Source organism: Molothrus aeneus, chromosome 1, assembly GCF_037042795.1.
Source record: "Molothrus aeneus isolate 106 chromosome 1, BPBGC_Maene_1.0, whole genome shotgun sequence".
Taxonomy (NCBI): Eukaryota; Metazoa; Chordata; class Aves; order Passeriformes; family Icteridae; genus Molothrus; species Molothrus aeneus.
Window position 1 is genome coordinate 10,218,614 of NC_089646.1, and position 14,158 is coordinate 10,232,771.

General features: G+C 39.9%; 1 protein-coding gene across 1 annotated transcript in view; it reads right to left on the minus strand.

Moving 5' to 3' along the window:
• Nucleotides 1-6,694: 6,694 nt before the first annotated feature.
• Nucleotides 6,695-14,158, minus strand: part of VIPR2 (vasoactive intestinal peptide receptor 2) — a 51,022-nt gene continuing 43,558 nt past the window's right edge. Inside the window, exons 11-13 of the mRNA XM_066551199.1 lie at nt 13,798-13,927; nt 13,670-13,711; nt 6,695-12,088 (exon numbers count right to left, since the gene is read on the minus strand). Coding sequence (XP_066407296.1) covers nt 11,918-12,088; nt 13,670-13,711; nt 13,798-13,927 — 343 coding nt within the window. The 3' untranslated portion in view covers nt 6,695-11,917. The remainder of the gene's footprint in view (nt 12,089-13,669; nt 13,712-13,797; nt 13,928-14,158) is intronic.

Genomic DNA, 14,158 nt, shown 5'->3' on the forward strand with positions numbered 1-14,158 from the left:
ACGAAGGAAGGGATCAGCATATTGACTCCATGTTTCAGAAGGCTGATTTATTATTTTATGATATATATTGATATATGATATATGATATATATATATAAAAGAAAATGATATATTAAAACTATACTAAAAGAATAGAAGAAAGGATTTCATCAGGAGGCTAGCAAAGAATAGAAAGGAATGGAATGATAATAAAATCTTGTGACTGACCAGAGAGTCCGAGACAGATGGACTGCGATTGGCCATTAATTAAAAACAACCACATGAGACCAATCAAAGATCCAACTGTTGCATTCTACAGCAGCAGATAATTATTGTTTACATTTTGTTTCCAAGGCCTCTCAGCTTCTCAGGAGAAAACATCCTAACAAAAGCATTTTTCATAAAATATGTCTGTGACGGGCACGTATTCCTAGCTGGTACCAATGTGTCATTTCTACCCCTAACAGAACAATAATACAGTAGCTGAAAATTTGAATACTTAAAAGTAATAAAAAATTATGGTAAGCAGATACCCAGATGCTTTTGGGTTTTGCTCATTGCAGAAGGTGAACTAAAACATATTGCAGAAGACTTATTTCAGAGCAGCAATTAATTCCCTCCAGAAGGCTGCTATATGCAGTGACACCTGTGGATCTCATTGGAGGAAGAATTGTCCATGAAGCACAGGTGTTTGTCCAGCCAAAGCTTGTGACAAACATCTTCCCTGAGAGGATTTCTGCCCTCTTAAATTGTTCAGTGCCTGTTGCTGAGGGACACGAAGTACAGATTGAATAAATATGTGAGGAATAGCAGAGACAGAGTTAAGGCTGGGATAGGTCACAGGTCATCTGGCAGGAATTTGACTCAGCATGTCCCAAATTCATGGTTTTACAAAGGCAGATGGCAGACTTTAAGCTGTATTAATAACAAAACCATTTTCAAGTAGAAAATGGAAGAGCAACTTAATCAATTGGGCTCAAAAATTGATTTCCTACTTGGCTGGTGTTGAGATATGCTGTGATACTTGGCAGCCTGCTGGCTACTGGGATTGTACCTTTAGTGAAGCATTTGCAATTAAATAGCTACAAACTGGATACTAGTGGAAGAGTGAAAGCCAAAATTATTGGTTTTTGGTTTGACAGAATCATAAAATAAATATTCAAGACATATGAAAGTATAGAGAACATTATTTTTTCATTAGTGACTTTGGCTGTGGAAGTCACAGCACACATAATCCATCAGCTGACACAGTTAATGCCACGGTGTTTAAGTTTGGTAATGAGATCAAGAGTCATGATTTATGTTTAATGCCTCAAAATGTACTACCTTATGAGCTTATTGGTGCAAAAATATTTTCTCAGTCTGGTGGTGTAAAAGGTTTTTTTGCCTTTTTTGTCTTAGAAAATGAATCAATGCTTTCTAATTCTCTTATTTACTCAGAAAAGTTTTCATTTTTTTCATATGTAGAAGCCAAAAAACGGCCTTCGTGTAACCTAAAATGTGTAAAATTTCTATGTAAAAGGACAGGAATGTAGACCATCAGCTGATAGGGGGACTGTACCTGAACATCTGAATTTTTCAAACTGTATATCATAACAGCAAACTGGAGCAAAACTGGAAAGGTTTTATATGCAGTGCATGTTTTTGAAAATTTAGGTGCTACTTTAGCTTCACACACACAGAATGGAAAATATTTAGCAAGATCATTTACAGTTCCTCATGAAAATGGTCCTCAAGTATTGATTGACTCAAAAGGGATTTTCAGCACAGCTCCTCACTTCCCATCACAACCTTTTTTCCCCACTTTGTGCTACATGTAGCCTCCCCAAATCAACCCTCCTTTTCAACTTCCATTGCCCCAGAGTATAACTGTATTTCCTCAAAGCTAGATCCTAGCTTTTACCTCAGTTTACATCCAACTTTATATCCTTTTTCTTGATGTTTTTCCCCAACTCTATATCCTTTTTCTTGATGTTTTCTTCTAATTTACCATTTTTCACTAATTAAAATTTTCCAAATGTGCTAAAGCAGTGAAAATCCAGGCAACCACAAGTTAGTTGTGAAGGTCAGAAGCCATTTTCCACCCTATGAGCCAACCAAGTACTTCAGTATCCAGATTGTCCAAAAAAATTACTATTTATGAAACCTGATGACACATTGCATGAGGAAAGTTAAAACCACTTGAAAACATTGCCAAATGCTGAGATGAATAATTACAACTCAGAGGAAATAAACTATTCAGCCCAGACATTTGGAGAACATATATAGCAGTACAGTTGTACTATTCATGGATCATTATATGAATAGGAAATTGGAAGAACTTTTCTAGGCTTGTGATGAATACAGAGCACAATAGAGGGAGAAGATGAACTGAGACTAAAAGTCTCTTTGTAGTGCTCACATTTCTTCCAAATTATCTACGTCACAGCAGCTTCCATTCATCCAGGCACAATGGAGCAGCACCAGGCTGAATCTAAGCTGAAATGGCATTAATAGTGAGTTTTGTAATAGCAGTTGATGGCATTAACAGTGAGTTTTGTAATAGCAGTCAAGAACAGATCAAAACATAATGATTTTTGTGACTAGTTCATCTATCTTAACTCTCTGATTTGTATGGGTTTATAATGCTTTTTCTAACTTTTCATGTTTCTTTCCAAAACTGTGGATGTATTAATGCAGTTAAGATCCCATAGCCTGGTGGGAGTGGAGGAAGTACAAGTGTATGGGTCATGAGGTCTAATTCCCTGTTTCTTAAGACTCCTAACATGGGACTCTTCCTAAGCCATGTAAAAAGGAATCTAAAAGTGGAATTTTCCTGAGATGCCATGAAGATTTTTTAAAACCTCCCTCTTCTGTTTATTGCAAATAACTTTCTAGCTTCCAGCCTCAGTTTATGTGATGCCAGTCAAATTTTGACTTATTCTTATATGTTAATTTTCATGGGAACCAAAACCATAAAAAATACCTGCTGCTCATTTTTGTGCATTCAAGAACAGTTGTAATTCAACTTTAATCCTTTAAATCATTATAATATTTGAAAGCATTCCTCTAAATTCAATATTTCACTGCAGTGAAGCCAGAAAGGGTTGTAAAGTATTTTCCTACTGGATATCATGAGAGTGGATCAATTAAATCAGGGATCTCATGGTTTAAATTAGGATTCAGATTTTGGAGGCTGCTGAAAGAGTGGGAAAACTTCACCATATCTATGACACAGCCCTGTCAGAGTAGCAATGAGAGGGAAATTCTGTGTGAGGGGCAGCAACAACCTTGTGGAACCCTCTGTGGGGACATGGGACTCCCCATGGCAGACCCTCGTGGGCTCCTCTGGGGCAGGGCATGAAATGTCCAAGAGGCAGGAGCAGTGCTTGGGCTGGATTTTTAGCCTTGCATTCAGTCAAAAAGGGGAATTTTAAATAGAAACCTTAATTGAGATGTTTCAAGTCAGACAGAAATGGACTAAGCCTTAATGATAAAAAACCCCAGTATTGCCTGTGTCTTTCAAGCTGCTCTCAGCTCATGTTTGGGGCATCAGGACAAGCAACCAGAGCTATACATTGATCAAGGTATAATATGCTGTGATTTTAAAAGGTTTTTTAAAAACCCCCTACTTATTAAAAACATTAATTCCATATGTTTCATGACAAAAAGGTACTTTTGAGTGTCTAAATTGATAAATTCTGCTAACCCAAGAAACAGGATGTTATGGCCTTCAAAAGCAAAATGAAAATGCTTTTTAAAAGATGTTGTGCATTTGAGGGAAACACTGTTTTTCTTCATGTTTTTGTTGTTGAGTAATAAGGTCAAGTTAAGTGTTTTTTGAAACAGGCCATATGATTTTGGTACTTATCTGAATAACAGAAGCTATAATCTGCAGGAATGATTAAATTGTCCAATCCATCACCTGGCTAAGGCACAAACATCCTCTATAGCACAATTTTGTGTATTACTCAGATTATGTTTTAATTTTCAAATTGCTTCTCATGAATGCAGTTCTGTGTAACAAAATGTCCCTTGTAGTCAGAGACCATTATTAATTATACTGTTATAAACTTGCTTACTAATTCCCTCATTATTTCCCTCAGTATTTTTTCATATCCTACAGAGACAGGCAGGCAAAGCTCAAGGCACTAATTAAAAGCAGGTGAAGAATACAAGCAGGAAACCAGGGATAAGCAGTGGCCAAGGGGTATTACTAAATAAAGCCTTTCTGAACAGAGAATTTCACAGCTTAATGGGATTGTGTTGAGAAGCAGTCTCAATTACAAAGGCACCAACTGAGAAATCCAGAAGGATTTCAACATAAAGCACAGCTCTTCATTTAGATTTCTGTTGCCTTCCAAATCCAATATCCATATTTAATGCAATATCCTAGGGTAATTTGTAGGATATTACATGAAATATATTTATTTATTCCACATGAAAATCTATAACTACTTTGTTGCAACACAAAGTTATTTAATGGTTTGATGCAATGTATACTTTTTTAATAAATGGTTTGATACAATCATTCAACCTAAATTGCATGTCAGCCAGCTCATAATATATCCCAGTCTATGTTAAGTTAAGGATATTAAAATATAATTGATTGTAAATAATAACTAACAGGTAGCATTTTATTCAGTTGGACACATATGGTTTGGTTATTTAGGACTTTTTTAACATTGTGCAGGGAACCCATTTGCAAACTGGAATGACCTGTACCTTGCCAGAGTGCCTGCTTTGAAAAAGTCATCCCCAAACTCCACAGACAGGGCAGTGTTGCAGGGGGCCACACTCAGATCTGGCCTTTGCAGAGCTGCAGGGTGTGGGGGAGATGCTGCTTTCCCTGAGCATGGGCTCTCATGAGCTCCCTGTTCCTCCTCATGGTCTGTGTCCCCTCTTTTAGACTGTCACTCTGCCACCTAAGGGCTGCCCTCTGCCTTGGTACAAGCTGAACTGGGAACACTGATGGGAAAAGCTCTGGAACTGGGAGATAATGGGGATTTGGCTTATGCACTGCTAGGGGAAAACAAGGTGTTCTCTGAAAGTAACCTCATTCTACAACCCACACCAAAGTGGAACACACACACAGAGTTTGCAATACCTTTTCTCTGTCTGCTGTAGTTCTTTGGTTCAGCTCTCTTACAGAGATGAAGACAGATGCTCTTTCTGACTCTTCCACCCTCCCATCCACTGATCTCCTTTGCCTTTTCAAGTGTCCCAGTTAGCAGCTCCTTGGTGCACTCAGAGGAAAGGGAGTGTGTGTGTTCACATGCAGTTTGTGCTGTACTCACAGCTGCCTGTGGGCCAGAGTACAGAGCTAAGGGACCCCTGCAGCTGATACTGCCCAGTGGGGCCATGCAGGAGCTGTCAGAGAAGTGTTTCCTTCTCTCAGCTGCAGATTCCCTTATTCTTCCCCTCCACAGTACACTGCTTGTATTCTGGGATAACCATTCCTCTAATTATCCAGAACTTTTGTAAAGGATCCACTTCTGCATTTGAGAGGACTCAGACTTGCCATGAAAACCTGCAGGTGCTGTTGCCAGAACTGATGGGAACTGGTCCAGTGTCTCTGTTCCTCTGCACCCTGGCTGTCCTGCATGCTCAGGCTCAGCAGCTCCAAAGCAGCTCATGCAGACACCAGGGTGATCTGGCTCTGAGGGACAGAGGGCATGCCTGGGGGCAAGGACACTGAAGGGCTTTGCAGGTGTGCTGTTGGTTGCCAAAGGGTCCAGACTGACACAGCTCCTACAAGAACTCACACGAGGTGGGAGAGGATGGGAGCTCAGGTCTCCCAAAGGCTCAGAAGAGCCCTCTGGGTGGAGTGGCTTCTGTGATTCACACACAGGAGGGGATGGACCCTCTGGTCCATGAGAGACACCAGAAAAGGCTCCATCCTCTGTCCCTGCTTGGTGTCACTGCCGGGGCAGGGATTGCCCCATGAGGTGCCACCTGCTCCCCCACATGTAGTCCCCTCTCTCTCTGGCCCCATCAGCAGCACACCACTGCCAGTCTCATTCTCATTCTCACCCTGTGCCCATTCCCATTCCAGGTATAGAAACAAATACACATCTTTCAGGGAAAAAACCATGACAGATGGTGTTGCCTCTACAGGAGAGACATCACAGCTTTCCTTTGCTCTCACTGCATTATATTGTGCTCCAGACAGACACCTGTACTTCTGGCAGATAACTGGGCAATCAAGTTTTGAGCAAGCCGTGATAAATCAAAAATAGCTGCTGGCCATGGGGATGGTGCCATACACAACATATGGGATCACTTGGTTCTGCTCTGGCTGTGTGCCATTCTCATGCCCCTGTAAGCACATCTAGGTTACAGAAAGCTACATATTCCTCAGTGAAGCTAGGGGCTGTTTTTCTTTAACATGTGTGTCTAACAGCTGCTGAATTAAAAAGTGAAATATTGACTTAGCCACATCCTTCAGCATGGCCATGAGCCACTGAATCAGTCAGAAAACTGCATCATTGTACACAATTTTAAAAAAAACATAAATAATGGAATTTTTGTGCAAAACTTTTAAAATTTTTATTCTCTGATTCCTCTTCAGTCCGTTATGGTGTTATTGACTACTATTATCTGTAATAGCATAAAGATGTAAACACTTATTTGTTCACAGCTTTATATAGAACATCTCAGAGAAGGCTGTTAGGTTTGTGACATTAAAAACTGAAACCAGAAAAGAACAAAAGAGCAAAACCAGAAGAAAACTATAGTGAATTACAGTATGAAATCTATTTACACACATTAATCTATACAACATCATAATCTGTACATTTTGTAAAAAATAATCACATTAATTTACATCATCTTAAATTTTTACCATACTTGACAGATATAAAGTTATAACAAAGATGACAAAAGAGAAATATGAAGTAATACTCATACATACATATTTTGTGCCAGGACAAAAAAAGCTGCAGGTAATCATAAACTTATTACAGTGCTTTGGGATATAGGGGGATTTGGGACATTTCAGTCACTTTTAAATCTGACAATAGAAATGTTCCTGAATTAGATTTAACTACAACCTGCTATCCTTGGGCAGAACCAGATTCAACAGAATGGTTAGACATATCACAGAATGCTCCTTTTAAATGTTATCCTGATGTACTCTTGTAACATACATGTTCAAACACTTTTTATTATTTTTTCAGCAACAGAATAGCACTGCATCCTAACTTCTGTATTTGGTCATATCAGGGTAGCACTGACAGCCCACAGCTGATAGAGGCACTCATGGTAACATGAAGGTATTTCTGTTGGTAAAGGTATTTCCTGTATCACTATGCACAGACAGTAATTGTTCAGATGATGACCCTTACACACACAGCAGCAGACACAGAGTCTGCAGGTTACTTGCCAGCTCTTTCTTTTTGTCAGACATATTTAGGGCTTGATTTTTCCTTGTCTGAAAAAATCTGAATAGACTGAATTTGGACTTTATCCAAAATCACTTTGCTGAACTGGGCAAACTCACAGTTAACAGAGGATGATTTTTAGAAAAATAGAGGACAAATGATGCAGATGATTCATCTTAGTCTTTGCACATGGACTGTGTGACACATGCACCTGGCAATGCCTTATTTCATCAATCTGCCCCAGACAGAGTCTCTGGTTTGCTGAGGGTCTGTGCTGGTTGCTTTCCCCTCTGGCATGTTAAAAGCAAAGGGAAGCCTAGGGTGAATTAGGACACAAAGCAGATGCTACAGAGTGGGGTAGGATGGCTCCAACTTGACTGTAGAAGGTTTTTTGCAATGCTGTTTGCCACCAATTGCCTATTGCTGCTATAGTACACTCCATCACAAGCTTATATTGGGTATTCTTTAGCTGCCCACCTGCAGTACAACACAAAGAAAATTCTGGGTACTGTAAAGCACTTTCTTTTAGCATATGGCCCCTCCTACAAAAGGCAAAAAACAAACACCCAAAAAATCAAACATTTGTTGGAAGCTGAGGCCAGGCAAACCAAAATGGGACACAAACCTGTGAGCTTTATCATGGGCAGGCAGGGATACCTGACCCAATGAACTGCCTGACCTTTGGAATTACAGTGCACATTCCTTGGAGGATAACTTTGGCCAACCCAAGGTAATTGGCTTAAAGAGGAGTATGTATCTGTGTAATATTACCCAGACAGTTTAATGATCTCCTCTGGAGGGATGCATCTTACCTGATTCTATCTCTGGAGTGAGAAATACAAGTACTAGCCAGCTACCCCAGCTCGTTTTATAGTAAGTACAGAGAAAACTGGGTCCAGCTTACCTGCCTCAGATGCCCAGCTGAACATGGAAGGAGCCATCTTCAACTAGTGCCTATTTCTCTATCCTGACTGTGGAAGACATCTTAAGAGTGTCTTTAACTCAGAGACCAACATGCAGCTTTTAGACACCAAAACCAGGGCAGATGAATTTCACCTGAGTTTATCAAGCACCCAGCTGAAATTGGCTCTGCAGAGGAAAATTTAAGTCAGTGTCCATATTTATGTTTTTAATTGTGGTTAGTAAGTGGAGAGCAAACTGTCACTGTGTTCCTCAGGCATTAGCAGCAGGTAATGCTGACAGAAATCACTCAGAATTAATGGTGCCTCCAGGGGAGGTAAAGCACAACAATTAACCAAGGTCCTGGGAGTGAACTGTATTATCATTCCTGTTCAGTAAGTACAAGCTGTGCTTCTGGCTTTTCAGTGGGGATGGACAAAAAACCCCAGGTTTCCTGCCTTGAATACTTTAAAACTCAGTTTGGACTCTGATGCAACCAAAGGGGAAAAGGCAGTAAAGGAGTAAAGACAGGAAGGTGCAGGGGAAGGTTACACTTCTCTTGCAGCCTCTACTTCCTCCCCTGCTGCTGCTGCTAGGACTAAGTGATAACTAGGATTAGGGATGACAGAAGGCCAAATGATATTTCATTGCATTGTTCTTTTGACTCTTTAGAGCCATCACAGCACAAGCAAGAGCATTTAATCCCATGCTCCTCAGCAAAATGCAATGAGAGACAAAGCCATGAGAATCCATCTTGCTATGGGTGTTGTAAAGATGAAAAGCACTGATCAAGTTCTAGATTTGTCAAACTTCTGCACCTTTTACTGGTATTTTTATATCCGTCCATGAAAAGGCAGCTGCCAAACTGGTGATGATAGGGTTGATGCTGTAACTTTGCACAAAATTATTTGGAAATGAGAAATTTTCTGGGAGTAAAAACAAGTGAGCATAGTGCCCTCTGTGTCTTAACTGCCATGATAATGCCTGACCAAAGCATTATGAAGTTAAACTGTCTCACAAAAAAAATATTTAGATTGTCTGCATTTATATTATTAATAGAGGGATGAGGTTCTCCACAGTACTGTACTTTTCACTGGCTTGAATCAAAAATATATACAGCACTTCTCTGTCCTGTGTGCCATTCTTTGCATGTCCACATTGTCCTTTACAAACTTAGTGGTACCTCTATGTTCTCCCACTGCAAAATTCTCATGTGGCATTTCACCCTACATGAAAAATAGAATCAAGCCCAAATGCATCTGCACCCTGTTAAAGGAAACAATGCTGGTTTGTTGCAGTATAAAATGTATTTTCTTGTTAAGGCTTTTCTTTTTTTATAACCCAGAAATAATTAAAATGCAGATTTTTTTCATGCTCACCTAATTAGAACAAAGACAGTTTTCTCTAAGATACAATGTGTTATAAACACATATAATTGGTGATGCATCATGCAGAACAGACTGATGGAAATGATTGCCTGAAACGTCTATTTCTGTGCTACCATTCTGTCTGTGTGTCAACTCACTCACATAACCTCATTTGAGCACAAAGATGAGCACACTTGAATGCTTGTCACATGTGCCTTTCTACCCCAGAAATTAAGGGGGAAAAAAGAACATCCTGCACGTCTCATCTCAGGGAACTGAGCAGTCCCAATGCCACTGCAGACAAAGAACCCTAATGTGCACAGATGTGTTTAATTTAGGTGTAAAACCAGCTCCCACAGCTCCAGTGGGTCTTCATATATTTGCAGTTAAGAGCTTGTGATAAGTTTCTCCAGAGATCCAGGAAACATATTAAATTTCAGCAGTATTTCCTCAGTCTAAAGTCTTTGGGAATATATTGAGTTTAAATACATGTGTAGGGACACATCTTTAGACCCCATGGGAATGTTGAGCCCCCTACTTCCACCCAGAATCTCATAGTTACTCTGCCAAACAGAAAACATTATGAATGATCTGAAAGTGATCAATAGCTCCTTTAAATTCAATTTTTGTAAGTAACAATTCTTTGAGTGATTGTAGTTGAACTCAAATGATACCAGCTGATGTCATGTAACATTCACCAGGTTCTGCAGGATCCATGTGAACCATGGATCCCTTTCTATCTTTGGTCTGACAAAACTCTGTGTGACTCCATGGCAATCCCATTAAAACAAATTGTGTTTGACTGATAAATAGCTGGATTAAATCAGACCAAGAATTGTAATGCACTAAGACAGCTGCTGACAATACTCCCAGTACTGGTAATATTTTCAAGGATGTACAAATATTCCTGCCAAGGGATGCCCTTGCTGCTGTTCTTCCCTTTATCTGACAAGAGTAGGGACCTTGGATTCTGCTGGCTCCATAAAACCTGTTAGCTGAAATATGAGGGCAATGGCTTGTATGGAGGTACTCATGCAAATACAGATTATTCCCACTTGTAATGTAGAGTGGACATGGTTAAACCTTGGCATGGGAAGAGAACATCACTGGTTTATTTCTTTTAAAGAGAGGAAATGTTATGTATGTTTTCATAAGACTGTCAGTTCTCTGCCTTTTTTTTTAAACATGGCTACATAAGAGGCTTGGCATTGTTGAAAATTCCTTCTTTATGCCTTTTATGGTAATTTTAAGGGATTCTGTCTAATTTTTTTTTTCTGGAGTCATGGTCAGGACTAAATTTTAAATAATTTCAGATAGATATAGAACTGAATAAACTAAAAGAATTTAATTTTTTTGTTAAATCTGAGTTGTAACTTCACTGTAATATTCCTTGTGTTTTGCAGTCAAATATGTAGTTTCTAGAGAGAGAGTTCAATGACAATACCGTAAAAAATGTATTTTCAAAGTCTAATGAGCTATCCAAGGCTGTTTATCCTATGCCAGGCTGCTTTAGCAATAAAATATCTCTTAAGAAAACTTCTTCATGAAAGATCAACACAAATCTCTGACTTTAAACAGAATGGGACAACTGAGAACTACTATATTCAAAGTAATAGAGTAGTTTTTTTCTGTATGGCCTGTAAAGGTAGCCCCAAACTCTGCACCCAAATACCAAACCAGGCACTTTTGAAAGTAACAACAGGACTGGAATCAAACTCTGTAGAAAGTAACCTCTGAAATGTGTGCCATTAGCCTAGAAATACTACCTTTTTCCCTCTCTTGTAAATCATGTTAATGATTTCCTGGATTAGCACACTGAACTCCCAGTGTGGTTAATTATGGTCTTAGATTTTTTTTTTAAATTTTATTTTCCATAATTAGAAAAGAATCTCCTAATCCTTAAGGCAATGTTTCCTTAAGTATAAATAAAGTGTAAGAAATTTTCTTGCTTCCCATCTTAACCCTTACATGTGCCAAAGAAATCTGCATTGAGCAGGATACCCTGCATGGATCTTGTAGCCACTTTGGAAAGTAAAGGGAACCTTTATGGAAAATGAATTTTTGAATTGTTACAGCTAGTAAACTGCAAGAGAACATCAGAATTAATATGAATACCATTTGAACAAAACAGAAAGCATCCATGGGGCAGGATTCTCCATCAATAATAGGTTGGCTGCACAAAACAATTCCCCAAATACCAACATGTAGAAAAGCAAAGCACTAAACTGTACATGTTATAAAATATCACATCAAGCTGCATAATGAATGATATATCCCACAGCTTTTCATGTTCTGGGGGACCTAGCTCATTTATATCATGGTGGTCTCTGTCTGCATAAATGAGTGAGCTCTTGAATTCCTGTGGAGCTGGGAAACACTTTCTGATCCATTTCGGGAAATGGATGAGTGCAGTCTGTAGTCTCTGCCTGCTGTCTGCTTCCAGCACAAGCTCCTCCACTTTCTTTTCAGCTCCCCCTGCACCTGTGCTCAAAAGAAAATGCATAACATGAGCTGAAAATTTTCTTTTATGGGAGGAAATTTTCCACATCTGTTGGCTGTCACATGGGGATCTCTAGGACAGAATCATTGAATGCTTTGGATTGGTACAAACATTTAAAGATTACGTAGTTCTACCCCCTTCCATGGGCAGGGACACCTTCCAGCAGACCAGGCTGCTCAGAGCACCACCCAGCCTGCCCTTGGGATGGGGCTACCACAGCTTCCCTGGGCAACCTGTTACAGTGCCTCCACCACCCCTACAGAAAAGATTTTTTCCTTTCTAAATCTACCACATACAAGTTTAAAAATGTCCTGACACTACAGGCCCTGCTAAGAGGTTTTTTGCACTCTTCCTTATAATCCCCCCTTTATGTACTCCAAGGTGCTACAAAGTCTCCCCAGACCTTTCTCCTTTCCAGGCTGAGCAATCCCTACTCCCTCAGCCTGTCTTCACAGGAGAGGTCTTCCAGCCTTCTGATAATTTTTGTGGCCTCCTCTGGACCTGCTCTAGCACATCCATGTCTTTCTTGTACTGGTGACAATTCACCTCTCTTGCCCTGCTGGCCATGCTTCTTTCAATGCTGAACAGAGGTGGGTTTTTGGGCTACAAGTGCACATTGCCAGCTCATGGTCCATCCTTCATCCCCAAGTCCTTCTCTGTTGGATGGCTCTCAACCCCTTCATGCCTCAGTCAGCCCTGCACAGACCCAGGGGTAGGACCTTGAACTCAGCCCTGTAGAACCTCTTGAGGCTCTTTCCCCCTCTCCACAAGCCTGTCGTGGTCCCTCAGGATGGCATCCCTTCCCTCTAGAGTATCCTTTTACAAAGGCCACATAACTGAGGCAAAGACTGCCCACACTGTGTGTGAAGAGGTGCCCTAAGGTCACTTTCAAAAATCAATTTTGTATCACTTGTGCTGCAACATTAGGTTTTGGTATCGAGCTATTTATCTTATGTACTTAAGGCATAGAATCAAATGATTAACCCAAAATCAGGCATCTCATGAATATCAAAGACCAGAACAGCACTCAGGAGAGCTAAATATTATTGTCTGTGCAGGTGTCTCCTTCAGACAGATTCCTTCTGTCAGACACTGCATAGTGGCTGAAATCAAAAGGAATTCTTTGCATCTTTCTCACTTGAGACTATGAGAACTACGACATGCTGAGCACTTCTGAAAATCTGTGCTGTTCTGAGGTTTAGATACTGACAGAACATTACCCCTAAATACTTACTAAATGATATTTCAAGTTCCAGATGAATTTTCAGACGTGTTGCACCTCACTTGCACATTGCTTCTAACAGAGCTACATTAGATCACATCAATAGAAGACACTACCTCCTCAGTTTGCAAGGAATTTGATTTTAAACAGCTCTTAAAGAGCTCTTCCCCCAGCTACACTGATTTCTCCTGTTGTATAAAAACTGTCACAAATATATTCCACTTATAGGAATGCAGACATCCTCTTAAACAGTTTTGTGTCTCAGAGCAGAATTATGGGGGCACTTATACATTTACTAAAACCAATATTTAACATTCTCAGTAGGAAAGATGAGACTTACTTCACTGTTCAAAAAACAATATAGGACTGCAACAATCAACCCCTGGAAAGAGACAATATTCCTTAGTTAGTAGGCAGCACTCACCTAGGTCAGTAAAACTTCTTTTGACTAAAAAGCTTAAAATTTACCTGAAAAGATCCCAAACACAGCTCAAAGATTATTTTATAATTGTTGGAACTGCGGTCAGGAAACAGAGCAAACACTGTGTAGTGAACGCCAAATAAAGGAATCAGCAGCAAGGTGGACTTTGCAAGTCTCCTGGGGAAAGGAAAGAGAAAAGCTGCAATTCAATGATGAGCTGTTTTACTGAGATGAATGTGTAACTCTAGGGTTAGGCTGTACATTGCACATGTGCAGTGTGCAAACAGTACCTAGGAAATGTCATCCAGAATCATCCCAGCTGAGAGATTTTCATGAGCCTCAAATCCTAAAACTTCATAGCTTTACTGAGGGTGTTAAGCACGGGACATTAAATCATTTTCAATGGTG